At 43.7% G+C, this 27918-nt stretch overlaps 2 protein-coding genes across 6 annotated transcripts; one reads left to right on the top strand and one right to left on the bottom strand.

The window, feature by feature from the left end:
* The first annotated feature begins 352 nt into the window (after window positions 1–352).
* POP5 (POP5 ribonuclease P/MRP subunit) lies at window positions 353–3143 on the top strand. Of its 4 annotated transcripts, none has more exons than XM_073312929.1 (5): window positions 353–453; window positions 529–671; window positions 1365–1415; window positions 2561–2644; window positions 2869–3143. In XM_073312929.1, the coding sequence occupies exons 1-5, from the start codon at window positions 434–436 to the stop codon at window positions 2973–2975; spliced, it is 405 nt and encodes a 134-aa protein (XP_073169030.1). In that variant the 5' UTR covers window positions 353–433; the 3' UTR covers window positions 2976–3143. The 4 variants fall into 4 exon arrangements, with proteins under 4 accessions (XP_073169030.1, XP_073169029.1, XP_073169028.1 ...); XM_073312928.1 differs by having other exon boundaries at window positions 1266–1415; XM_073312927.1 differs by having other exon boundaries at window positions 529–803.
* RNF10 (ring finger protein 10) lies at window positions 1759–27918 on the bottom strand. Of its 2 annotated transcripts, none has more exons than XM_073312923.2 (17): window positions 27365–27918; window positions 19953–20155; window positions 18720–18919; window positions 17342–17432; window positions 15958–16142; window positions 15741–15877; window positions 13621–13781; window positions 12779–12913; window positions 12321–12558; window positions 11916–12049; window positions 11350–11467; window positions 10819–10920; window positions 10118–10252; window positions 9249–9349; window positions 8880–8940; window positions 8583–8741; window positions 1759–6383 (listed from the first exon to the last, which is right to left on the bottom strand). In XM_073312923.2, the coding sequence occupies exons 1-17, from the start codon at window positions 27525–27527 to the stop codon at window positions 6307–6309; spliced, it is 2400 nt and encodes a 799-aa protein (XP_073169024.1). In that variant the 5' UTR covers window positions 27528–27918; the 3' UTR covers window positions 1759–6306. The 2 variants fall into 2 exon arrangements, with proteins under 2 accessions (XP_073169024.1, XP_073169025.1); XM_073312924.2 differs by lacking the exon at window positions 27365–27918 and adding an exon at window positions 25861–26040.

Raw genomic sequence — 27918 nt, 5'->3', positions numbered from 1 at the left:
GGGCGCTGTGCGATGCTCTGCTGCCACCGCGCGGGGCTAACGCTGGGGCTGGGTCCTTGGGCGGGAGCGGGAAAGCAGGGGATGCGCCACGAGGCGCTGGCGGGGCTGCCGCAGGGACCCCGCGGTGAAGGGGGGAGGGGCGGTTCTCCGCTGGCTAGTGCCCCTGCGCTACCAGCCAGCCGCGTGCCGACAGCGGGAAGCGCGCAACTGCCAGCGGCCTGGGGCCGCGCGCGCCGCTCAAAGCCTTGCGCACGAGGACGTAATGCGCGCGCGCGGGCGACGCTCCCTCGCGGTGTTTCCTGCCCCTCCGGCTCCACCCCTGCTGAATGTCGATTGGCTGTAGCGCTTACAGACGACACTCCCATTGGCTGAGCTGAGTGTCTGTCTGGTTCGGCCTGTCGGGGAGGCTGGCGCGCGGCCGGAGGACAAGGAGATGGTGCGGTTCAAGCACAGGTGAGGCTGGGGTCTCTGCTCCGCTCGGCGCGGTCACTCTCCCCCCCGCCCCTAACGCGGTGCCTTGCGCTGTAGGTACCTGCTGTGTGAGATCGTCTCCGAAGACCCCCGCTGCCGGCAGTGCATCGACGAGCGGGCGGTGAGCGCTGCGGCGAAGGATGCGGTGGCCCGGACCCACGGGGACTACGGGCTGGCCTGCTGCTCCATCTCCTTCACAGGTCTCCGGCTGCCCCTGCTCCCGGACCCCCTTTCTCGGGGGACTGCGCGCACCCCAGAGACGGGGTCGGGGGTTGCCCATCGATCACTGGACGTAGAGCGCGGGGTGTTTGTTTCGGTGTCACAAGGGGTGGGTGAGTCTTGAAAAATCACCAACAAATGTGTGTCATTCCCGCGCTGAGCGGGGTCTCCGACCGATCCGGAATGGGCCTTTCGCCCCCACTTCCCAAAGCCCTGCCCGGGGCTGAAAGGAGATTGAAGTGCAGTCCCTTGGCTCGTGGCAATTTTTCTGTGTTAGCAGCCCTTGATGAAAGTGCAGTGCGTTGTCGTACCCATCCTCCTGACTGGAGGCGAGAGGCTTGGGAAGAATCAGCATAGGCCCTTGCTGTGTCTAGTCTCCTACCGCCTTTCATGCTGTGGCTGCACAGCCAGCAAATATGTAGAGTTAGTTCTGGAAAACATTTGAGGCTTTGCGTCAGTATAAGCTACTTGGAACCTCAGGTTCTGTAAATAAACCAGAATTTCTGAAATAGGATATAATGTTCAAGTGAGCAATGAAAGATCAGTTGTTCTAATCAGCTGTTTTGTGTGCCCAGTGAAATATCTCAATGCCTATACAGGCATAGTTCTCTTACGTTGCCGAAAGGACTTCTACAGGCTCCTGTGGTCAGCTCTTCCCTTTGTCACTTACTTAGAGAACAGAAACCAGCGTTATTCCTGTTTCTTCAACACACTACATGTTGGAGGTAAGATTTTCAATAAGTTTTCTTTGGGGGCCTGTCTTACTTACTTACAGGAGAGTGGGTTTTTGTGTGTGTGTGTGAGAAAACCTGGATTTGTGCTGGAAATGGCCCAACTTGATTATCATACACATTGTAAGGAGAGTGATCACTTTAGATAAGCTATTACCAGCAGGAGAGTGGGGTGGGGGTAGGTATTTTTTCATGCTTTGTGTGTATAAAAAGATCTTCTACACTTTCCACAGTATGCATCCGATGAAGTGAGCTGTAGCTCACGAAAGTTTATGCTCAAATAAATTGGTTAGTCTCTAAGGTGCCACAAGTACTCCTTTTCTTTTTGCAAATACAGACTAACACGGCTGTTACTCTGAAACCTCTAATTCCTCCTAGTGCAGCAAGATCTCAGAACTTTGAGATCTTGAGTTTCTTATTACTCTTGTAATAATTAGGAGGGAAAGAGCCCTCAGTTATTTAATGTTTTTCCAGTTATATGACAGATGAAGCCCATGTAGTGCCTCACTGAGGCTAGCATAAACTCACTTTTAATAGGTCATCCAACAGCAAAGACATTCTTCATTCTGCTATGGACTCTAGAAGCTCTGCTGGTTTTTTCATTATGCTGAGTTATTCACTCATCTGTCCTCCATTATTCTGTTACTGCTTTAAAACAAAGGCCCTCCTACTTTGCAGATGTGACTTTATTCTCTCAACTTCACTACTTACAACAAAGAGCTAGCCACCCTGATCACATTTTGGTAATCTGCCATCGGAGAGCTGTTTTGATCAAATCTCAAGTGGAGGAAAGTGGTAACTGAGTTCCTGTCAAGAAGTTTCAAACAGGGAAGGAAGGCTGGAGGGATAGTAAGAGTTCTTTAATTGTTTAGCACGATTTCTGTAGCTGATTAATATTATAGCCTGTGCTGTTCTTGCTGTTTGATCCACTACAGTACTACTACCGGCATGAGCAGGGAGACTACATTCTAGCAAAAAGAAAAGGAGGACTTGTGGCACCTTAGAGACTAACCAATTTATTAGAGCATAAGCTTTCGTGAGCTACAGCATTTAAATGGACTCTTGTGCTACTTCATTGCATTTAATTTGCTTCAGCCCTCTGTTAACATACAGAACTTGTTCCCATGTTTCTCCAACAGGGACAATAAGAACATGTCAGAAGTTCCTCATTCAGTACAATAGGAAACAGCTGCTGCTACTATTGCACAACTGCACCAGTGAAGGTAAGCAGCTGCTCCATTCATACATTCTAAAAGGGGCCTTGTTACACATGGACTTTATGTTGTATGATGCATTTGTTATTTCTCTCCTGTCAGTCTGGTTATTTGGTAGAGCTGGGCTCCTCAGCTGGTCAGTGTAGCTATGTGAACTTCTTGTACTTCCCTCTTTGTGAAGGCATGTTGAATAGTGACACTTTTCATTGTTTACCTCACCCTCATTGTTGCAGAGGAAAGACAGTCCATCCAGAAGTCAGTGTTAAGCTGTTGCCTTAAGGAAGTGGAGGAGGAGCAGTCTCAAAGTGGGGATGAAGATGACTGTGCAGAGACAGACTGAACATAAACCTAAAACTAGTGCAGTGCCTTCTGTGAGACAATCGGATAACTTCCAGTTAAAAGATGTCCTGGGCTTTCTGCCCTATGCTGAGCAGATAAGGATTAAGACATCTCTTGCCCAACTTTTTTAAACATTTGATTTTTTGGAAATAAAGCAAAGGGTAAAATATGTTGCTTTCTTGTGAAATCACTGTGCAGCAGCCTTAAAACTCAACTACAGCACTCTTTAGGTTAAGCTATTTAAGCAAGAGTTTGAATCTCTTCAAGCCAAGAGGGGGAAATGGAGTGGTGGCTTTCACCAGGTTGTATAGCAGACGAAGGGTGGTAGGTTGGCTGTTTTTTTAATGGCATGGAAGAATAAGCAAGCTATTCATTGGAATTATTTGAAGAATGGAGCAGTGTTTTGTTTTGTTTTTTAAACAAGTCCAAGGACTTCTAAGTTAACCAACTACACACATCTATGGGAATCATCTTAGTACTGGATCAGGCTTGCTTTTTATAGTAGAGATTAAACTGACTTAGTATCCTATAGAGGATATTTCTTTGAGTATGGTTAAATATATTGCCTGCTTTTGTAGTCCATGGTTAACCTGTTTAACTGTCAAAGAATAAGTTTGAGCAACTGCTCTACTACCTTAAATAACACACTAAGAGATACCTGGGGTTTTTGATTGAAGTGTACTTAGTGTATTAATTCACACTGCTGAGGAAAGGTGATCCATTGCTACTAGGAGAATGTAAGGCCCCCCCAAAAATGTTTTTTTTCCAGTATCTATGGAATCCTAACACTAGTAAGGTTTAGACTGCAAAACACCTACTGTAGAGGGCATCACAAATCAAGGTTAAGATATTCATAGCACTCAGGGAAGAACAGGAGTTGGTGTAAAAGGAAAGTTCCCATCACTGAACTAATTCAGCTCACATAGAGGAGCTAGTACAGACAAGGCTTCAGTGAGCTGCCAGCACCTTCTCTAGACCAAAACTATTCCACGCAACTTGGCTGTTGAAGTACAAGAGCAAGTAGTGGTATGTTTTCTGTTGAGTCCTAGTGTAAACAAAGCAGTTTACTCTAGCAGATGGAGAGACACTGAGTTAGTGTTAAATAAAATGGTTTGCAAAGGAACGGGTATATGTTGAACATTGGCTGAAAGGTTCTTAAAAGTTGACTTTTAGCCCCATCTCAAAAAAAATTGGAATGGGTTCAGAAGAGGACAACAATAATTAGTGGGGGGGAATGGAGCAGCTTCTATATGAGGAGAGATTAACATGGGGATTTTTCAGTTTAGGAAAGACAACTAAGGCAAGATATGACAGGCCTATAAAATGACTGTTGTGGAGAAAGTAATAAGTGTTATTTATGTTCTCGAGCACAAGAGCTAGGGGGCCACTAAATTAAAATAGGCAGCAGGTTAAAAAAAACACAGCAAGTATTGCTGCACACAACACCTAGTCAACCTGTGGAACTCTGACAGAGAATGTCGTGAAGGCCAAGCCTATAAGAGGGTTTAAAAAAAAAAAATTCAGGGAGGATGTCTATCAATGGCTGTTAGCCAGGATGGGCAGGGATGATAGCCCTAGCTTGTTCGCCAGAAACTGGGAATGGGCAACAGGGGATGGATCACTTGATTACCTGTTCTGTTTGTTCCCTCTGAGGGCATGTGGCATTGGCTACTGTCAGAAGACAGAACAGTGGGCTAAATGGGCTTTTAGTCTGACCCTGTATGGCCATTCTTATGTTATTAGAAAAACAAGTCTAGCACAGGGATAGTTGTGATACCAAGGAAGAACTAAAGGGGGACAAGGTGTAGTTCTTATTCAGACTGTTTGATAAAGTTGCCAGAACTTCTCTCTAGCATATTAAGAATCTAACATTTTCTCCTTTTCTTAAGGTGAGAAAGCTCACTGTATAGTAAGTCTGTCAACATATCCAAATGAAAGAAGGTAAGATGACTTGACATGTTTAGTTAAGGAACTTAAAGCTGCTGTTTTAGAAGCAAGGCCTGCAAGCTAAAGGGCACAACCACATTGTTCCCCTTTACCAACTGGTGGTGAAGGAAATCTTTCAGGTAGTGGCTGCTCAGCCTAACTTTATTTCCAACTCAAGTCTCAACAAAAGGGGTACAGTACTACAGAGGAAGGACTCCTGCCCCCTGCAGCACTATAATTCTAAGTGTGCATATGATTTATTGCAACTGTTTGTCTTTGCTGGTACATTACACCTACTGTTCCTTTTATTTAATGAAAATCCACACCATTTAATGCATTAGCTTCAAATTAAACCACAGGCAGTGCAGAATGAGATTGCTCCAAGGGGGGGGGGGGGAAAAAAAGTGTGGGAAGAGAGGGGAAGGGAGAAAAAGGTTTATAGTAAGATGAGCCTAGTACAATCCAACTTACATCCCTGCACAAAGCACAATAAGGCCCCTGCCCCCACCCAGGACAAATAACCTTGCTGCCTGCTGTAGGGTTAATAATTCTGCAGATTTTAGATATCACATTCCTCTGATTCAAATGCAGCTGATCTCAAAAAAACCCCACCCAGCCTAGTTATCAAGAGACTCTAGGGTGGAATGTTTGCTCCAGATCATGGAGACAAAGAATTCCTTTGCAACCTGTCTTACCACATCCATGTTAACACACTAACATGCAACAGTAAGTCATTCCCTGACATTCATTCTGAAACGCAGAGAGTCCAGTATGTATTGTAACTTGAGCTTGGTAACAAGAATCTACTATATTCCCACCCTAGATCTAATCCTTAGGCACCAGAAGGAGTTAGTAACTGCTATTCCTGTCATTTTAGAGACTAAGAACCCTCCTTCCTACTATGATCTAGAAACAGGAACCTCTTCAATATTGCCCATTTCCAGTGGAAGGCAAACTGCACTTGCTAAGAAAAAGGATTCTGCTTTACAGCAAACTACACTTACTGCCAGATCTTGTGTACTGTTTCCTCTCTATACACACACACCAATAGGGAGAGTAGAGGTTCTCTGCCTTTTGAGTGACACCATATTGCAACAAACTGGCAGTGCCACAGACAGCAGTAAAACACATTCAAACCGCTGATGGGCCAAAAGAGCTGACTTGGCACAGACTGGAAACCTTGGCTAAACATTGCCAGGTTCAGTTTCTCTTAATACTTCGATTTTGTATAAACCAATTGAAAGTGCTAGAATAAAAAGTGGATATCTATGGTCCTCTCCTCTCTCCCCCTTCCCCCAAGGCCTAGAAACATGGATTTAGTCTGTTCAAGCTTAAATACTTAAACTATAGCAGCAAAACAAAAAGCAAATGAAAACCAGGAGACAGAACTTTCTTGGACAGCAGCATCACTTTGTGTGGACAACTGAGGTGCTAAATAGCAGCTTCTGCTTCTGTTTCTTTCTTTTCTTGCCTCCCTTTTCCTCTGTAAAAGAAAAAGAAAGATTTATATTTTTTTGGCTTAGACGAAGCCATATTTCTTCCCAGCTACAGTGATCTTCCCATTTCATGGTTAATAGGTTGGGGAGGAGGGTTAGTTTCAATGTAGGTACCTAGGACCTTGTTGTCTATTGCTGTGGAATTTTTGCCACACAATGCTACAGCATTTTAGGACTTGTTTTAAAACTACATTACCAGCCCTTATGGTGGCTAGAGGAAGCTGTCCAAAGGTGAAACATGAAATCTGATGGGTTGTTTTCTGAGTCTCTAGAATTTGAAATAGTCAAGCAGTATGAACTGTTCTTATTGCTGTCATTTTAGTAGCTCTGAACTAGCATGCTTATCCATCACACAGCTGGATGCAGGCAAATATTGAGTAGCAAGTGAGAGTAGCTCACCTCCAAAGAGGAGGTCATTTCAATCCCATTCATAAAGGTTAGAAATAAAAAAATGCATCTGCTTCCCACTGACAAACAGTTCTACCAAGTTATGGATCATAAATATTGAGCCTGCAATACACTGCAACTTTCATGGCAGCATGAAACTGAGCAGAAGAACAAGGACTAGTGTATCAATTGATGCCTGATTCATTTAAGAGTCTAGATATGAATTAGTTTGAAACTTCTATATGGCTGCAGAATTCATCACTGGAGTGCCAGAGGCACAAAAAAACTTTGGGGTGAGCTAGGCCCACCTTACCACAGAAAGCCAATCCTTGCACATAGGGAGAAGCCAGCAGAAGCTGGCACATGATGAATACCCAGGATACGTTTGTGTGCTGTGCTTCGGACGTCCTACTCAGGTGCAGTCCAGGGAGAGAGGGGGCAAAGGTGGTTATAAGCCATCTCTGTGCCGATAAGATTCTGGGCTTGTTGGAGGCTGGTGCAACTCCCACTGTAACTTAGAGCAGCTCCCTCTTAAGGCTGCCTCTGAGCAGCTCCACAACCTGGAACTGTTTAGAATGGTTCTAGTATTGTACGTTACAGTTCCATCCCCAACATACCACCACTGCTACATCAGGACTTGGGCAGGACCCCATAAGCAGTGGTGAGCTGGAGCTGGTTCGCATGAACTGGTGGTTAAATTTTGAAGCAGTTTTACAACCGGTTGTTAACCCGCTTCCCTGCAGGGGGCACTGAAGCTTTGATGGGCTCTGGCCAAGCAGTGATGCAATTCCTCCTCCGGCCACTGGGGGGGCTGCGCTGCAGGAGCTATGTGGGCTGCCACATGGCCCTGGGCACAAGCCCTGGTGCTGCTGCTCCCCTGACCCTGGGGCTCCCACTGCTGCCTGGTGGGTCCCCGGCTGCTCTGCTGGGCCTGGGCTGCATCCTACTGCTTGGGCTGCTCCGAACCGCTCTCCCTGTGAGTACCCACCACCCTGCCCACAGCCAGCACCACACCCCCCAGCCACAGCCAGCCCCTGCTGCACGCACCCCCTGCCCCGCCGCCAGCCCCGCACGCACCCCCTGCCCTGCCTCCAGCCAATGCTGCCCCACGCCCTTGTCTGTAGCTGGCCCTATGTCCACTGGTGCCCTACAGTTCCCAGGGCAGTAACCCTAACACCTGCTTCAATGAGGGGGACAGGGAGCAGCTGGGACCCACACATGTGCACACCCTAGGGTGACCAGACAGCAAGTGTGAAAAATCAGGATGGGGTGGGGAGTAATAGAAGCCTATATAAGAAAAAAAAAACAACCCAAAATCAGGACATCTGGTCACCCTAGCACACCCCCAGGGAGTGGTGGGGACCCACACATGTGAAATGGAGCTCATTTCTAGTTCAGGCCCATCTTTTAAAAAAAAAACAAAAAACAAACTTTAGGTAGGGTTAACGTACATCTGTATTTTCCCAGACAGGTCATACTTTTTGGTACTTAAAATCGCTGTCTGGGAGGAATTTTAAAAATTCCTCCTGGGAAAATATGGAGGAATGGTAACCCTACTGGTACAAAAAAATACATACTGTGGCACATCCCTTAAACCAGAACTTTTTATAGGGAACCGGTTAAGATTTTGGCATCTCATCACTGCCCATAAGCCTTATGCAGTGCCAGCACTGGGGGAAACTTGCCCAGCCAGCCAGTGATAGGGCTTTTATGGCCCCTGTACACTGGGAGGGAGGACTTCCAGTGTCAGGGAGCTGGGCACGTTAGACTATTTAGGTGACAAACTGCTTTGTTCTTACCAGAGACGGGGTCAGATGTGGACGGCTTATCCAACTTCAGGAAGGCTGCCTCAATAGCTTGGCTAAAGGAATTCTGGAAGCTGGGCACAGGCATACGGTCAGAGTTGTCACTCTCTCCATCACTATCCACTGGAACAGGAGGTGCCAGGGTATTCTGATCTGGAAGAAAGGAGATTTCTAGAAAGGCCACAGATGGTGGAAGAATTGTGTTGCTGAGCTTGTACAAGAGTGCTTTTATTCAGTAGCCATTACACCTGTAATTATGCAAGATAATCACTGGAGGTAGGGTTTCCTTACCTCTTGTGTTTGAGGCAGCTTTGGGCCACATTTCTGGCTTTGCTTTTCCAACTCTCAACATCTAACAAGGGAGGGAGAAAAAAAGTGTGCATAAGAAAGTAGACCAAGGCCTATCTGTCAGCATCCCTGCCCACGCCCCCAGGAAGTTGTACAATACAACTTTCAAGCCAGAAAACAGGACTTTGCCTAGTATGGGTCTTTTGCCAAACATTAGCACTGATCAACTGAAGAGTGGAGGGACCATCCCATTTTAGCAGCCACTAGGACTGTGCTTGGAGGTCTTAAAATTCAGACCAGTGAGGAAACAGCAAGGAGGATAGTCAGCTGGGTGTTCTGTTGCATATGCAACTTTAAGGGAAGAGGATTTACCTGGGCAAAGGAGGGTAAGGGAGACTCTTCTTCCAGGCTCCCAATACAGAGTGATGGGCTAGCCAGGCTGGCAGCAGTTGACAATGGAGTTGAGACAGACTCTGCAGAGACAAGATTCAGTCAAACAGGAAAGCCAATTACATTAGCAAAATCCCACATTTGTGTAACGGAGGAGAAAGAAGCTGGTGCCAGCCAAGTCAAACAATGCGTTATAGCCCAAAATTTCCAGCTTTCATCTCAAAGCATCTTGTCGATGTTTCAGTTTCCCCCCTCTGCTATTTAGCCTCTTATACAGATTGTCTCAACATGTTTTTAATACAGGGACACTTACTAGAGAGCAAGTGACCAAGAACCATCTCAGAATGCTGGAAAGGAGACCCAAGGTGAGATACACCTAAGGTGGTGGAGTCATTGAACTTGATCCTTCTCAGGACTAACCCAGGAAAACATATCCTATATTCAGTGCTAAAGGTAGCATGTGTCAGGTTACAATACACAAGAAAAATAAATGGTGGTTCACCCAAGGCAGAATTGTAGAGAGTTACTTACAAACCTTCCCAGCTCCCCTTGGGAGTGGGGGTCCATTTCTTGGAAGTAGCTATTCCTTTTCCTACAATATGAGGCTTCTTGTAAGTGGTGGCTGCAGTGCAATGCTCAGATCCAGGATACAGACAAGACATAGTGGAAGGTAGGCAACACTTATGGAGATATACTTTAGTCCTCTATTTCTGGGTGCTGAACTTTTGGATTTCACCACCAATGCAAAAGGGTTCTGTGGTCAGCAGTGAAAGTCTAGCTTGGTGTTCAGAGTCAGAAAGCCTGGGGGAGGGACTGCATCAATCCATCTGTGTATTCTTCCAGCTGCTCACCTGTGAGAGGCACAGAGCTTCTGCCAAGAAGGGACAAAGAGGAGCTCTGGTCATCACTGCTGATGAGTTCTCCTGAACAGGCGCTGAAGGCAGGAAACTGCTGCAGGTTCTCTAGAGCAATGTGGACCTCGGGATCTAGAGAAAGCCAGAAAAAGTTTTTAATCAGAACATGGCTTAATACGGGGTAATGGGTCACTGGTGTGCAAGTGTCAAGTTGTTTCAGGGGCTCTGGGAGTGGTCTCTTCCTTGAAGGGAAAGTAGCAATACTGCTACTGTCTCCTTGAGAAAAAACCCAAATAGAAGATATTTGTTCCTCCTTCACCTTTCCAGTTGAAGGGATTAATTTGGATTTAGAGACAGAATCCTGGGAGTTACATGAATGCAGTATATCCTTTCCGTGGCAGCCCCCCCACCGTGTTCTTCAGCTTCAATGTGTTGGGCATGGTAAAGTAGTATGTTAGTTGTGCAGTTTCTGTTAAATGCTTCCTTGATCCAGGTAGCGCAACTCATGATCTCACCGTCTAAGGAAAGGGTGCTAGAGTTCTACAGCAAGCCCAATTTATGGCAAGGTTAATACGTATTCACTTGTGATCATGGCAGGCCCCCAACCTTATCCCCAATGTATTAACCCCATATCCTCAAACCTTCCCAGCATTTGAAGAGAAGCAGAAACCCACCAGTTGTGGTTAAGTGAGACTCACACTTGCCCTGCTTCTTATTCTCCTCCATCTCAATTCTGCGTTCCCGACGCCGCTCATCACGTGCTTTCTTCTGCCGCAGGCGTTTCCTCTTTTCAATGTCATCTAAGTGTCACACAAATTATAGGAGACCAGGTAAAAGCTAATACTTGGTAAAAAACTTTTCAGTTTTGGAGACACTATCACTAGTTGATCATTAATTTATGCATAAGCAAGTTAGTGCAGTGTCTACGTTCTACTGTAGATTGATCCTTCCCACTCTCGTCCATACTCTTCTCTCAAACATTTGTCTAATCTACACAAATAAAACACTCACCTGTTGCAGACAAATCAGAGGAGTTCCTTAACCTGAACAAGGCAATCCCTAATTCTAGCTAGGATCATCATGAACTAGTGTGACTGAGGAGCAAGCCAGCCTTTTACATTCCTGTTATCCATTTGTCCTCCCACCCACAGAAACAGACATCCCTTCTTCCAAACTCTTTATGGTTACAGGGCATCATCCCTCCTGGGAAAAGGAACGAAAGCACTAACCGGAAAATGTCTCTAGGGTCTCCTTTGATATGACAGGTGGCTTCAGAGCCAGTTCACAGATGCTGAACTCGCAGGTGAGAGGCAAGTGACATAGGTAACGATGGCGCTGTCGCATATCCTGAAAGGAGAAAAGATCAGGTATCTTGTGGCATTAGAACCCATAGGCCAAGTCTCTCCCTTCGCAACCATCTATATCACTGGCTTTTTGGGGGTGACATTACTCTCACCCACTAAACACTTGAAATTCTAGGAACCTGTCTTGGAAACAGTTATGCCAAGTACTCCCCATTAATCTATTCCCAGGAAGAGGAAACAGAAGGAACACCAGCGAAGCCAGTCAATTCATGAGAATTTATTACAGGCATTGCTGCTTCCAAAGATGCCTTAAGCAGATCCCAACCCTACCCCCAGCCTGGAAAAAAGTGCTTCAGCGAGTACTGGAAAATGCTTGACAACCACTGTAAGTTAGCATTTCCTAGTAGTATCTTACCCACCATCAGCTCTCAACTGCCCTCCTTAAGAAAAAGGCCATGATTGGTAACACAAGAAAAAGCTACAGCAATTACCTCAGTCATAGAGTAGCCAGTTATCTCCACCACAGCTGCAGTGAGCTTCTCTGGACTGTTCTCCAGGCTGCCATACTCACGAACAAGACAGCGAACATTCACAGGGTGAAGGTACATACACTGTCCATCCTCCGCTACAAGGGAAGAAATTCACTTGTCACTTCTGTACTTCCCACCTCATCCTTAACTCCCCTGGAACTACTGATTTCTCAAAGCCAAACCCCCTTCTCCCCTGGAGCGTCAAACATTAATGGCAAGAAATGTTAGACTTTCTTCTCTGAAGTTCTGTTTCATAGGGGTTAATTAACAAGCTCATGAATCCACTGAAGCTACAAATGTTTCCCCTGGGGCACTTTTTGGTGAGCATTTACCTCTCCCTCCACAAACAGACCCCATTCCACTAACCTTGATAGAAATAGTAAAAAGGAGAGTTGTTGCGCAAACGTTCATTGTTGGCTGTAACTTTAGATTCCTGGTAGTTACTTTCTGATGGACTAGTTTCTTTTGTAGCATTCACAGCTGGTACCTCCTCAAGTACCTCCTCCTCTTCTGCTTCCAGGGGAAGAGGAAAGGAGCTTCCAGAATCAGAGTGGGCTTCCACCATCTCTTCATCAAATGCAGAAAGATATTCCAGAACACACTGCTACAGAAAACAAAAAACAAAAAAACAACTCAAACACACAGTGTAGAGTCAGTATCCAACTCACATCATCCCATTCAGAAGAACTATAATCTCTGGTACACAAATGCTCTGAGAAGGGTAGATATCCTCAGTGCCTGCTCACCTTGCACTATAGTGAGGAGGTGGAGTTAGATCCTAACTGTGCTTGTCCTGGGGAAGAAAGGGAGACAAAAAAACCCACCTTTTTCTCCTGGGAAGCTGCAGGCACCCTGGCCATAGAGGGCGCCATCAGGGCCAATTCTTCTACAGCTACTGTGGCTCCTGTGACATCGATGTCGCTACTCTGGTCCAATGAAGCTAGAGCCTTCTCTCGATACTACAGGCCACCCCAAAGAGAACACATTTCAGTTTCTTATTTATTCCAGGAGACTGACACTATAAACGTCAGTATTCCCTCCCCTCGTGTCTCTCACTGTCACAGATCAAGATTCTCCCTCACCCAGTGGCCACTTCTGTAATAGAGGGAGACACCAGCTTACTTAGAAATGACCTCTGCAGGCCATCTACCACATACTGGCTTTGAAACAAGCAATAACCTACAGGTTTGGTTAAAGAGGTTTTATAGACAAAAGAAGAGTTATCCCAAGAATTAGCTATTCCTGACACAAGGAGAGCCTGGCTTCACCAACAGCAAGCTTCCACAACTACCTCTGCAGTTAAGACACTATTCAGAGTCTGGTGGCATTCCAGGTGGCAGAGTTCTGTCAGTGATAGGGATTGGGGCGCATGTAGTTCTTATTCCCTTTCAGTGTTTATATTGCTGCTTTTGATCAGCAGGTGTCACCAAAAGCAAGCTACCTTGCCAGTATTCTGTGCCCCAAATGGAAGAATATTTGAGATTTTAACTATTTTCTTTTGTTACTACTGCAGATACTGAATCACACATTTCCAAAAATAATCTCTATATTGAGAGACTTCTTATCTGGCTCCCCCAAACCAAACCTGCTGTGGATACTTGGCCTCCATTAAAAACACAGTAAGCATCAAATACCATTAACATCCACCACAACTGGGGATCCTCACCTTCAGTTCCTGGATAGCTGCCTCAATAAAGCAAGCCTCAGGGGTGTGCTTTTCCTCCTCGTACTGTCGTAGCAATGCTGTTTTCTCTTCCAAGATCACCCACTGCAGCACCTGCTTCCTGGATGCCAGCAACAGCTTAGAGAATTGGCTGTGCTGCTCATCTGGAAAGAATATCAGTAAGACATCCAATGTGCAGCAAGGTCCAAATTCAACTTGGCCATTCCTATTAAAATCTCATCTACTCTCTGTGTGGGGAAGTCTACTAGGAAGACTAAATCTGTGCATAAGCAATGTTGTTGGCAAGAAGTTACTAAGATAGGAGATCAGTTTATTGTAAATCCCAATAGCAAGCTATTAAGTTACGTCTCCATAAACATTCAGCAAGAATTTCTGCACTAGATATTTGTTTTAGTGACTTGGTCACATCAAACATTTGTAGGGTGGGATTCTGCACATTTAGAGAACCCATAAAGGGCTTCTTTTTTTCTTTTTTAAAAAAGGATGGGCTTTGGTCTCTTTATGAAATAAGTAGTGCCTGGAAGGTATTTCCTGCCTTAACCCCCCTAACAGCATCAGGAATGGCAAGTCTGGTCTTTCCTCATTTTGATGGAGGGCCTCAGAGGATGCTGGCTCTCACTCTGAGGGAGGGGAACTTAATCTCAATTTGGTATTAAACCCAAAATTTAAACAGTGACAAAAATATTCTTTTTGCTTTCTGCCCGCAAATTAATAAAAGCAATTTCAGCATTTGAAATCCCAGATTAGAAACAAGCTTTTAAAAGGACATTAGATATCTTCATTCCTCCAAATCCAACCCTCAACCCAATTTCATAGTGTCACTACAGGACAAAAACTGAGAAGGGAGGGGGTTGAGAGAATCTTGTCTGTGCATTTTGCATCTCTTACCATATTTGGATTTCTTTTAAGAGCAAGCTTAATGCTGAAATTTTCTGGATTTGCAGTTATATGGACGCCAAGTCTTACAATATCCCTGTAGTGCTGTATGTTTTGTTTCTTAACCAAAGTTACTGATGTATACTCAATCTTAACTTTTAAATATCCAAGGCAAAAACCTCTGAAATTAGTTCTATGCTCCGGGATCCTATATTGGGAGACTGACCTTTAGAGCTAAGTTTAAACTATGTCCTCCCTCATAGGATTGGTGAAAGACCACAGGTGAAGATAACCCATAAAGCAGCAGTGATAAAATGAAAAGGAGTACTTGTGGCACCTTAGAGACTAACCAATTTATTTGAGCATAAGCTTTCGTGAGCTACAGCTCACTTCATCGGATGCATCCGATGAAGTGAGCTGTAGCTCACGAAAGCTTATGCTCAAATAAATTGGTTAGTCTCTAAGGTGCCACAAGTACTCCTTTTCATTTTGCGAATACAGACTAACACGGCTGTTACTCTGAAACCAGTGATAAAATGAAGAATGTTGACACCAGTCACACAAATTGTATCATTATCTTATCCATTAGTGCTTTAAACATATGACACTGTATAAATAACTCTATGAAGCTCATGATCAAGCCCCAGATAGGTAATAGGTTCTCAAGAACCTGAAAGTTTTCCCATATTCCCCATTCGGAGATTCCACTGGTAGAATCATGCATATGCTGCTGCTACACACAGCATCTCTGAAATAATCTAGCATAAACTACAGAATAAGTCAAATCTAAAATAATTCACTCTGTGGCTGAGCCATGGGGGGGGAGGAGAAAGAGGGGGGAAAAACCCACATATGGGGAACAAAGAGAGACCAACAAAAGGAAGTGAGCTCTGCAGTGATGCATTAACAGTTATGAAATACTGAATGTTGGCTTGTTGTGTAAATTATTCTGGGATGGCAGGGCCTTGCAGCACAGAAACAAGAAAAGAATACAATGTATGATGCAAGCGTATGGAAGGGAGTTATGGGGTAGGAGACTGCAGGTCAGTCATTTAAGAGGTGGTAGTTTGCTTTTAAATACTGATCAAGTTAAGTTTTGTAATCTGCCATATATAAATCCACGTAGAGTGAGAGAAGTGAGGTTTCCCCATAGCAACCAGCTTCCACATCCAAGTTTTAGTCATACATGCAGCCAACATTCCAGGAGAGTGTTCACAAGTACTCACCTCCAAGGTGAATGGGCTGCTCTACAGTCATCCACTTGGATTTGGGCAATGCTACCAAAACACTTTTCTCCCTTCTCATTAGCTGCATTGTAATGGTGTCACCAATTGCATACTGGCGTGTTTCCATAGCAACAACACTGCAATACAGGAACAGACTAAGTAACAAGAATTAACTGTACAGAAAGATGAAGGTATTTCAATTCCCTGCAAGTCTTACCTCTTGAGATCCTTCTTGTGAATAGACCCATAACAGATGGGACATTTGCTCCAGGTTTTCTCACTCAGGGAGAGATAGTGCAGAATGCATGCCCAGCAGAAGATATGCCCACAACGGGTGATCTTGGCTGCAGTAGGTGGATACAGGCATATTGGGCAGGAGGGCACTTCATGGCTACAAATTCGCTGGATGGCCATAAGAGAAGCAGAATATAAAGAAATTATTAAAGCTAGAGATTATAAATTGAGATATACGTTTGGGAATTTGTTGCAAAGTTGTCACTTTCTCTAGAGGGTGGAAATAGTTGGCCAAGACAGACCGAAACCTTTCCAAGAAAGCAGGGAGAGAATATTCCTTCAGTCACCAAGAAATTGATCATATGGTTTAGCAGGAACAATGTTTTTAAAATGCACATAGGGTAGTCTGTAGAGCCATCTACAGGGTATTGTTGTCAGACTCTTCAAATGTACAAGGAGGCTTGGTGTCCTAGTCAGATTAGTTTCCCTTTTCATGTGTTCACTGACCCCCCATCTCCAGGATTACTAGATTAGTCATCTGAAGGCAACTAATCTTGCAGACAGCAGTGGACTTCTTGGTGTCACCTTGACTTCACAACATAATTACACAACTAAACTTCTCTGCATCTCCCTGATTAGAAATTTAGGGCCCACTGATTTCTTTAAACATACATATTAGAAGATTAGACAGATGCTTCTTAAATAACGTATATGTAATCCGTTTAAGACTACTGGGGGAAGTGTGCACATGCATGAGTTCCCAAAGAAGCATCAAGCTCAGGGTAACAGCAAACACACTCCCTCTCAAATGCATGATCTGCATCATAGATTAAGTATTGAGAGAGAGACACACAGACAGATGCTATTTTCTAGATCTGGCTGGAATCCTGGGGTGCTTCAAAGTAGCTACAGATTTTTGTTGTGAGGCAAAAGACGTTTGCCCATGCACAGAATAAGAGTCTGTAAAAGCATTCTACACAGCACACTTCCTTAAACTCCATCCCTGTGACCTTGTCAGAAGGCTGACAACATTTCTCCATAATACTATGGGGAAAAAAGTGCATCAGAAACACACTTAATATCCCTATAAAACTTCCATCTATAAAGCAAGGAGGAAGAGATCTTCTTCCTCATAAGAGTGTTTGGCAGTCTTAAGCTCCTATCGTGTACGGAGTCTTTCAAAAGTAATTCCCTATCAGATTCCCCTCTGTCATTCATGCAATACTAGGAGGAAAGAAACTTGATGGCAACTAAAGACACATTATGTCAAAAACAACTAGAGCAACAGGTAGGCACTTTTTAAAAAAAATATTAGATAGGTAGAAGAAGAGAAATAAGTTTTAAACACCCATCCCATCACTACTGACCACTTGCTCCACAAAGTCCCAGTTGACCAAGGTATCTGGGTCAGCAAAGTTCACTGTGTAGTCCTGCTCCTCAGACACCACAAACTGGCAGCTGGACGGAAGACACAAAGGCATCATAGTTGATCAGTCACCTATTTCAGCTGTGTCCAGGTAACAGCAGAAGCGGCCTTTGGATTAAGATCCTCAAGAGACCAAGTCAGTCCTGTCCTTAAAGACAGTACCCAAGAATGCCTAGCACAGCCATATGCTGGGTACATGAAAAGACTTGGCATCTAGGCTGACCATGGCCAGCAGTTACCATCAGTGAACCTAACAGGGCTAAGTTCAGAGCCAGTACATCTTTGGACACAGTTCTTCTCCCTGCACTTTGGCTATCCTGTCTGAGTTCTTGTCTGAGTACAGACTAAACAAAAGGGAACTTATGCAGTGGAAACAGGTTTCCATAAAGGAAACTACTGAACTAGGTAGAACACAAGGCAGGAAATCACATACTATTCAGACAAGTGCTATAGGAAGTCTCTATAGCAATAAAGTATATTCACATTTTACCGTAGTATACAAAAACGTAAATGACCACAATTTTAGCAGTACTTTTCATGGTCTTAAAAGTGGTGATCAGATACAGAAAATGTTCAACCTGCCCATATGAGAGAGAAAGCCATTAGTATATTAGCTTAAAAAGAAAGAGTTCATCTGCTAAACTAACTACCTTGATTGATGCATTCAGTACATATTTCTAAGCATAAGTTAAAATTATTCAAGTCATCTTTAAAGATAAAGATGAGTAACTATTACAATGTATCTGTTTAAAAACAAAGACCTCTGCACATGAGGACTTAAAAATTGAGACTTGCTTTGATCCCAAAAGAAGCACCTTTTAACATCTCATTGTACTAAAATGGATTGAGGATTTTTGTTTACACCACATTACTTGAGTTAGAAAGGAAATGTGAACTACTTAAGTGGGAAAGGGACCACAGGCCTTCCTGGACCCAACAGGGTATATTAAATTTTACAGGTGGTGCTTGAGTATTTGGGCAGAAGGGTGTTACCCTTTCCATCCTTCACACTCAGTCCCTTTAACTGCATTTCCTTTTTTTTCTCTCAGATACCAATATCTCCTTTTATAATCAGGAAAAGAACATATTTCACCCTTCTGCGTACACACAAGGTAACCCTTGCACCAATACTGTGGAGGCAGAACCAGTGGAGCAGAACTTCAGTAACCAATACAAAAAACAAAACCACACCACTCACTACAAACATTCAGTATAATTAAATACTGAATTCCCTGACTCAATCACCTACAGAGTGAATACATATTCCCTTAGAGCTCATTCATATGAATGTCTAGGAGCCCTGCTGATCTTCCACTCACTTGGCCTGTAGGAAGAGCTCTTTGTTGAAGGGTTTGTGTCCCCATTTGTTCCTTTTCCCCCAGTTGCCGTGGGCATTCCCATCAAAGTGACCTGCTTGGCCCCGGGGTTCAAAGGTGAAGTTCAATAAGTGGTTCAGACTAATCTTCTTTGGACCAGAGAACTGGGCAGGGCTGAACTCTGCCCGTTGAACCTCTGCTACCTAAGAAACAAAACAAAAAAAGGACACGGTTCTGGTTAGAATTTACTGGAAGCTGGTACACTGCAACTTATCAACACAAGCACAGATCCATTCCCTTCAATGGTATACAGGGAAATGCACTACCCCTACCTACTCACCTTCTCCCACTCCAGGTCTGAAGATCAAATACTGCGGCATTAGAAATGCAAACAAACTTGAAAGTTAAGATTGGGTAATCTTTTTCTGTTGTATAAATAGAAGTGTAAAGCAACCTTTGTAGTGAAAAGTGAAAGCTTTTTTAATTTTTAAAACTAGTTGTTTAGGATTAGAGACATGGGTAACAAAAGCTATTTTTAAAATGACAATATCCCTTTAAAGAGCCAGTATTGCAAGCTTTAGGATCATTCCAGGGATCTCATGATTTTAGACTAGTTTCCATATAGTTGAAATGGACAGAATTAGGACTCAGAAAATATAGTAAGTGAATACGTGATACTCGTAAACTAAATTGCTAGTTTAAAAAAATGGGTGTAACATGGTTATATGCCAAGTGGGGGGAGGCAGACCACTGACAGTATACATCAGCATGAAAGGATTCCTGGTCTGCCTTTATTCCTCACTAGATCACATCAGGACTAATCAGATTACTTTGCTAAATATTCCATAATGTGGGATTCAGAATACACAAGTGGTTGGACATAAATGTGTCACAGATTTAGGAACTGAAAGCTGTATTACTAAGAGATCATTTTCATGAAGAACCTGTGTTTCACAATATGCATGTGGCCTGTCTATACACCCATTCTCAGACTGTACTTCCGTTAGTTTCACTGGTCTTGTTATTGAAGAAATCTCAGACCAAAGAGCATCCTCTTCTCAGATGTTGCAAAGTTGTTCTGATCTCACTCAATCTGGCATCTCAGCGATGTTACCACCTCAGGGTTCTTGCCCTTCCTAGCCCAGAAAGGGTACACAGGAGACCTAACTAGCAGGTCAGAGTGATCCTCTCGTCCCACAAAAAGACGCCTTGCAGACATAGCATTACAATTCTCACCTCATCTCGTCTTCCACCATTACAAGAGCTAAAAAGTTTGCCACTGCCCCCAGTGCCCCCTCTCTGAGGGGGCATCTTGTTAAAAGCTTTGCTTTTCTGTGAATTGGAGCGACGGGACTGGCTGGAAAAGTTCTCATTTTTTGAATATGAAGTTTCTCTTTTACGATTGTAACGTTGTTTGGATCCACTTGCATTCTTACCATCTGGGGGGAAAAAAAAAAATCATCAGACTCAAGCTCAGCAAGGTACTTCCACTGCTTTTCTAGTGGCAGTCAAGTAATTTATGCCTTTAAGACAGGACTGCATTTGGCTTGGATCATTTTTATACCTGTCTACAGCAAGACAATACTGACTCTTATCGAGAGCTCCAAGACTTCTCTAACTACACCACCAAACCCACAGCAAAGTACTTTTCAGGCACATTAGTATCCAGGAACCTATGCATCCAACAAAGACAGATGTCTTGCTGCCTTGAAATAAGATGCATCTAAGTTAGCTTCTATTGTCCAGGTTCTTCATACCATGGATAGTTTCTATGCAGAATCAGCTCCGTAATCAGCATTTACTGAAACATACACCAAAATCCACCACTACTTAGAGCCTATACCAAGCAAAGGACTGGAGACATAAGGCAGATGTTTAGCTGAACTGAGGACAGTATTACACTACACTTGATTCATTTACAGAACTAGTTTCAGGCTAGAACCAGGAACAGCCACTAGCAGGGTATGTTTAATTAGAACAATTTGACACCAAGTAGTCAAGACCGAATTTTCTAGCTTCTGGTGTTTTTCCAAAACACTCAATAGCCATCAGTTAGTTTTTTATTCTGGAAACATATAGGCTTGGTCTATGCTACCGAGTTAGGTCAATGCAAGGCAGCTTACATCGACCTAAACATGTAAGTGTCTACAGTAAAATTTTGCTCCTGCCAATGTGACTGCCCCGCTATTCTGACTTAACTCCACCTTCATGAGAGGCATAGAGTCAATGTAATTAAGTCGACGCAGCATCAGCTTAGACACTGATGCTTACATCAACTGTTACTGACTTTCAGAAGCCGTCTAACAATGCCCTGCACTGACAGAACAGTTAGTACAAGGGTTCCTGGTGAGGACTTGCACTGCCAACACAAGAAGCATAGTGTGGACACACAAAGCGATTTAATTACTGCAGCAGCTGTATGCTGACATAACTTCAGTTGACAATTTTGTATTGTAGACATGCCCTTAGTTGATTACATGAGTTTTCAGGTCTAGAATGTGTAAAGGTACCATCCTGCCTGCATTTGTCTGTTTCTAGATCTCCCACATTTCTCTATTATGTGGGCTTCTCTTTTTAATCACTATTCTGTTTACTTTTTTTTCTTCTTTGTGCCTTCTTTCATCCTAGGCCCTATGCTTAAGGTAGTACAATGCATCAGGCTCTCTTCTTAAAAACCACACTTCTTCCACAATGCCCACAAAATGTCAGTCTGCCTCAACACACCACTACCACCTTTGGTCTCCCAGTGCAGTCATCTAATCTGTGTTTTAATGAGTAAATCCCCAAATCCTGGATGCAGGGATTGTTTGCCTGGTGAGAGTGCTGAGCACACTGCTGGTATTTTACTACAGAAAGCACTAGCAGCAAGCACTAAGTGGTGGCTTTAATTCGAAGGCTCACAAGAATGGAAGAGCAGTCAGACATTAGTTGGGTATTCTAAATGCGTACAAGAGTTGCTAATGCTTCCTAGACTACTGCAGAGGATCTTTCAGTAACATTACAAAGCACTTCCCCCTAAAGTTCCAATAAGTTCTTAAATGTAAAGTCAGGTTGAGTCCAAACATGGTAATCCATTTCCCTGTGTATCTAGTGGCATTACCAGGTTAATACATTTGTTTCCTGAAACAGGAGAATAAAATTAGAGCTTAATTTTCAATGTCATCAGCCCACAGATATGCCAATACAGCATTCCCTCCCAGAAATGTTAATTAACATTGCATCAGGTCCATTGTGACGTATCAAACCTAATGCCTCACAACAGCAGCACTAGAATATCAGTTGCATCTAGACCCACATATTGGGAGGTAGCAGGCTTCTGCCCCCTTTTCATCACCCAGGATTCTGCACAAGTCTTTTGCAGCTAACAGCTTCCCTCCTTCCCTATTTTAAGATCATATTAATTACTGTTCCACTAACCTTGGTAACTATCTTCCACTATTACTCCTGAGCTACAGGCATCAGTAGCAACCCAGCTGCACATTTATACCAACCAAATGATCTCATTCATGTCTATTCTCCACACTTTTCACTGCAAAAGTTTAATTTCTCCCTCCTGACCCCCCCCCCCCCAAGTGTGTTTAGGGAGCAGTAAGGGCTGTGCATACCTCTACATGACTAAGCATCCAGATGCTTTTAAAATACAAACACATTAAAAAAAGCAAATGTATCTTAAGACCAATTAAATCTTTCACCTCTTAGTAGAAAGGAAATGCACAGGGATGGAAAGGTGTGGCCACCACACTTTAGAATTGTGGGGGAACACTAGTTTAAGAGGCCTACTGCACCAGTTTTCACAGTTCAGCTTCCAGTGACTCCACGCAATTCTTAAAGCCCACGCAATTCAGAATTTTACTTGTCAGATGTGCCTGTGATTTCCAAAGAGTGATAATTTTGAAGATCTTCTACTGCAAGATTAAGACGAAAGCCAAACACCTTTCAGATTACATAGAGAAATACAAGGGCAGTAATTTATTAATCATTAGTTAAGAAGTGACAGGGAAGCTTTCAAGAGGCATTATGCAACCACTCTGCCACTATTTACTGACAAAACTAGTGAGGTACTTGGCCTAATGGCAGAGCCAAATTCAGAATTGAGAACTCAAACAGTTCCTGCTATTGTATCACAGCATGTGTCTTTGAGTTGTGCAGCAATTACAGTGCACATGGGAGAGACTGCAAGTCAGCCTGACACCTTAGGTGCAGAATGTTATCTGGAGAAGCACACCAGTTGCAGCTAAATATTCAGGGTGTAACCAGGCCTGGACTATGGTGATTTGGACAGACTTTTCTGACTGTAGAGAAGAAGCTGTAACTTACACCATTGAGAGTCAGATATTGTCTCTGGTATAATTAAAATTCATTCCAAAGACAAGGAATGGCTATTGGATTAGGATTAGCTATTTTCATAAATTAACTTTAAGAATGTCTATATGGAAAGCCAATTGAGCTGAAGTTCATCACTGAACAGCCTTCTTACATCTATAGTCACAGTGCATATTCTAGACAGGCCACAGCAACTTTGAACTTTTTCAATCCATGAGCAGAAGGGGACAGAAAAATGTATCTGCAAATAAGGGGTCAAGCTAACTTTATAGCCTCAGTCTCTTTAAATTGGGTCAGATTACTTCTTGTCAGGTGTAGCAGTCATCTTCCCCTGCAATTGACAGCAAGGAAATTTCCCACCTTAGTATAGCTAACACAAAATTACAGCCATTATGAACATTAAATTGTCAGTCAACTCTTACCAGAGCATTCCTATCATATTACATCCCTTCAACCTGACTCCATGGCTTTTAGGAGTTTCCCTTTCATCATTATGACGACTTTACTGCATCACACTTTATGGTCAAGGAATCCCTAGTCTGTGCCTTTTGATCAAGAATCCAGAGTGGTATAGATTCTAGACACCTTTTCTTCACAACTTTACTGGTTGAAGGCAGTTCCCCTCTTCAGGATGGTCTGCATGAAAATTCTCAAGAATTTTAAGAACCACCAGGGTTGTAGTAAAACAAGATTTAAATGAGAGAAGAGTCAGATGTAAAGCCAGAGAAACCATATGAATGTCTAGTCTTGCTGCAAAAGCTCATCTTAGATAGGATTGCCTATTTCCCTACAACTACAGGAAAAGGGCTTTTCTTCCTTTTGATTGTTTTGGCAGGCAGCATGTCAGAAAAAAGCTTCTACTGTCCACTGTCATCTTTCTTCCCTGATATGCCTCAGTTATGGATTTCAGGTTACTATGAACTGCCTCCGGTGACCTCTCCTACCAAAGGTACTTATCCAGCGGTCTTCTGTATTTAGCCCAAAATTAATTCAGAATTTTATTCCTTGGCCTAGGAAAAGCTTTCAGTTCCTGTCCCTACCTCCACTTCCCAAAAAAAAATTTTAATGGACTTTGTATGTACATGCTTTTAAAAAACTAACTATCATTTCCAAATAGACTTTCGCTACTGGTTGCCAAAACAAACACTCTCACTTCGGGGGCCCTGCAGCTTGTTCCAATCTAATGATGAATACTTTTGAAAGCACTAATCGTCTCTAGAAGTGTTAATCCAGAAACAGCTCATTTTAATGAAGCAGGGCTCATTTCTAATAGTTATCTCATTTCAAATATATGAACCCTAGGTAGAACACATCATATTTCTTATCTTTAATTGTGAGAGGAGGGGGCCCCTCAGACATGGGAGCATTGTGCTTAAATTTTTAAAGTTTGAATTCACATTTAGAACATTGTAGTTCTATAAACTGTTTCAAGGCACACCCTGAAAGGAGCGCAAGGTGCCTTATCCATAAGTCAGAAGCTGTGATAAAGTACTCTATTTCACCAGTCTCTATTCCAGTTTCTCAACTGTTCACAGCAAGTGACATTCAGAAGTGCCTAGATGACTTAAGAGCTTAATTTCCACTGAAAGTCAATGGGATCTAAGCTTCTAAATCACTTCATTTTCAAATGCACCAACTCGGCATCCCTTCTTTTTCAGAGGGAACCTCAGAGCTATTTGCTGACTTATAACTATATACAAAATCAAGCAAGTTGATCATTACTCTATTGTATCAATACCTTTGAGGCACTAGAATAGTACCTGAGTGGATATATATTCAGAAGTTAGTATTTATTTATTCAAAATGTTAAGTCTTAAGTCAGGCATTAACACAATTTTTAAAACAATCCAATTAAAACAGCTCAGTTTATAGCTTTTTGCTATATAATTGACATTAGCTCTCCAATCTGAGTATTCCATTCTACACCTGAATTACAAAAATTAAAAAAAAAGTTAATTTTTTGGTTTTTTGTTTTTATTAAAGAACCCACGTATTTGACTCACAATGACAAAATATCTTTAAAAACAGGTTTTAAGTTAAAAATAATATCAGTTATGGTGCATCCTAAAAAGATATTGGTGTTCCACATTCAAGTAATCTGGCACACACTCCAGTTGCTTAAAGATAAAGTATGTCACGTATGCCCTTCAATTTGACATATGCAGTGAAGTCTTAGGGAGAAGTTAACACCTTAAGAATTAGAGCCACATATTTCATTATTTCAACTGTCTATAGCTACTCTTTGAAACTTATTTCATTTCACTGGTAGACTCGCCAAGGTATACATTGTCATTATGCCAACACTTTTTTATAATACAATTGAGACATCAAAACACTCAAGAGGAAGGAAATGGAGTACAAGCCATCCCAGCACCATTCCAATTAGACTGTATTGTGAATAGTTCTGTGTCAAAGGGTCCAGCAATATCAAGTATTATTGCAAATTTCAATACTTAGAAACAGTTAGGATCAAACTGTCAAAAGTGTCAAGCTCCAAGAACTCCAACTGCCTCAGGATGGAACGGCTACTGCTCAGCACTTCTGACAATCAGACCCTTACCTTAAAATAATGTAGTGCAACTGTACAAGTGATACACAAGATGGTTATAAACCATCAGTGAGAGAAGCTATGTGCAATAATAATCTAAACTGAAATGTTATATTTAACTACTATAGGTTCATACAAGATCCCTTTAATACTAGAGTGCAAGGGTGTCAAATATACAGCCTGCAAGATGGATCCAGCCTCTCTGATGTATCTTTATGGCCTGCATGACAAATTATGCAGAAAATATTCATGTTAAGAGTTTTTAGTACTCACAGTTGCAAAGAAAGCCTTCAAAATGTGATCCAAGTGTAAAACTAATATGGGTGGTCTTCCCAAAGTCTGCAGGCAGCCTGAAACAACAGCTCTAGAAGTATGGATGTTCCACCTCCTATCTCAAAGACAGTTAACTCTAAAGCTCAGTTACAAGGTTACTTCACTTGCTAAAAAGGTGAGCAGTAAAATGGGAAAAGGAGTGGAAATGTTCCCCGTGGAAGAGAGAACTAGGCATTGGTGCAGTTAAGGGAACCTGAGGGAAAGACAGAACACAAACAGGGATGAGGGAGAGAAAAAAGAATAATGGAGGAAAAACAAAAGGCTAGAAATAATGGTCCTAATGATAAGCGTGTTCTTCCACTAAGTGGTACTGAATAAATAATAGTGATAACCAGATGTTCAATTGCCACTTCTAATTTTGATCCTAGTATAAGCCTCCTACCAAAAGTAAGTAGTCTGGTGTGGACTGAGTGATGTGTGTAAATCTAGATTTATAACCTGTCCCATTGAACATAGAGTGAAATTCAGCCCTCTCCACCAACCAAGTTTAACACCACTTATCTTGTAATTAGACCAAGGGATGAGGATTTATTATTCCTGGATTTTGGAAGAGCTAGGAACAAAGCTTTCTAATATTTAACTTTGTGTAAGTCCCAGCCTTTCCATCTGTAGTTAAGATATTGGCCCTGCCTCAAGGCGGGTCAAGCTGTAATTTGTAAGTTGCTTAGACATCCTAGGCAGGAAGCCACCATTCAAAAGACAGAGTACTACTTCAGGTCACATCATCTTGGCATACACAACACTTCTATTAACACTAGAAAGGAACCTTACTCAGGAGGTAATATTGCTGCTGAAAGCTTAAGCTGACCGGGATATAGGAAGGCCAGAAACTGATAGCATGTTTGTTTGTTTAACAACATCAGTAGTGATCTTAGTGCTTACAAGCGGCTCAAGTGACAGCATGGGCAAAGTGACTGTCCATTCATGTACTGCACAAATGGGCGTGAGCAAGAAAGTTTCTTTACACATCTTCCCCTCTCCCTCAAGTGTGTCTCAGCGCTGACCTAAAGAACACCTACAAGGGAGAGATGGTCAAGTTTCCAAGCTCCATTAAGTGATAATACGGTGGCAATGCATGCCAGGCATACAATTCTTGGCCTCTCCAAAACTACCAGACACGCCCAGTATGTTAAAGGCTGGAAACTTGCAAGTTCACCAACTCATTTCACAGTATCCCTGTATCCTGTCAGGGACTAACAACAGTGGATCAATACCACCTGGGCTGCGGACCAACCCGTTGGACCCTTAGTACCACTGCCCCATGCCCACCTCCTGGGGACGGATGTGGACATTTCCCAGAAGCATGGAGCCCTCCGACTGTTACACAGCCTGGCGGCCCATCCCACCCCTGCCCCGTCCCTGTTAGTGCAACACACCTGTCAGCACCTTGGCTGGAGGCTACGCTCCTACCCCAGCGCCCCTTACCCCTGGGCCTGTCTCTTACCGCCTTTGGGCTTAGATTCCCCCGCGGCCGGCCCGGCCGAGGCGGAGCGGGTCTGCTGCCCTTTGCTGCCGGCCGAGGAGCCGGGGATCCCGGAGCTGCAGGGGCTGCTCTTGTCCATGTCGGAAGCTGAGGCGGGGGCCGCGCTGGGCGAGCTCTGCAGCATCAACGGGCGCCCCGACGGCGCTGGGGAGTGGAGAGCAGCGGCTCTGAGCTGGGGGGCAGGACGGGCACTGGGGGAGGCGACGGGGGCCCAGGCTCATGGCCCGCGAAGGGGACCGACAGGGGCGGCGCAGCGCTGACTCGGCCTCCTTCATGGCGACATCTTCTCGCTGCTCCGCTTAAACAGGGAGAGAGCCGGGAGGAGGCCGGGCCGGGCCTGCGGGGCTCCGTGGGGGGGTGGCAACAGGACGGGGAGCCCCGCGGGGCCCGGCACTGGCTGCGGTGGGGGGGTCGGCGCCGCCCAGGCAGCGCGGGCTCCTTGGCGCCGCTCCTACAGCTACCGCGTACTGTAGCTGTTCCCCTGTAATGGCGACGAGTCGCCAACAGCAAGACAA

The sequence above is a fragment of the Lepidochelys kempii genome, chromosome 15, assembly GCF_965140285.1.
Source record: "Lepidochelys kempii isolate rLepKem1 chromosome 15, rLepKem1.hap1, whole genome shotgun sequence".
NCBI classification, from domain to species: Eukaryota; Metazoa; Chordata; order Testudines; family Cheloniidae; genus Lepidochelys; species Lepidochelys kempii.
The sequence above is the reverse complement of the archived record's forward strand: the minus strand, read 5'-3'. Positions and strand labels throughout refer to the sequence as shown.

Coding starts and splice junctions, on each gene's coding strand:
- POP5 (XM_073312926.1), top strand. CDS start 434: ATGGTGCGGTTCAAGCACAG. Junction 454..528: donor ATGGTGCGGTTCAAGCACAG/GTGAGGCTGGGG, acceptor CTTGCGCTGTAG/GTACCTGCTGTGTGAGATCG. Junction 2,645..2,868: donor GCACAACTGCACCAGTGAAG/GTAAGCAGCTGC, acceptor TCATTGTTGCAG/AGGAAAGACAGTCCATCCAG.
- RNF10 (XM_073312923.2), bottom strand. CDS start 27,527: ATGCTGCAGAGCTCGCCCAGCGCGGCCCCCGCCTCAGCTTCCGACATG. Junction 12,559..12,778: donor CAGCTTCCCAGGAGAAAAAG/GTGGGTTTTTTT, acceptor TGTTTTCTGTAG/CAGTGTGTTCTGGAATATCT. Junction 6,384..8,582: donor CACATCTGACCCCGTCTCTG/GTAAGAACAAAG, acceptor TTTCTTTTACAG/AGGAAAAGGGAGGCAAGAAA.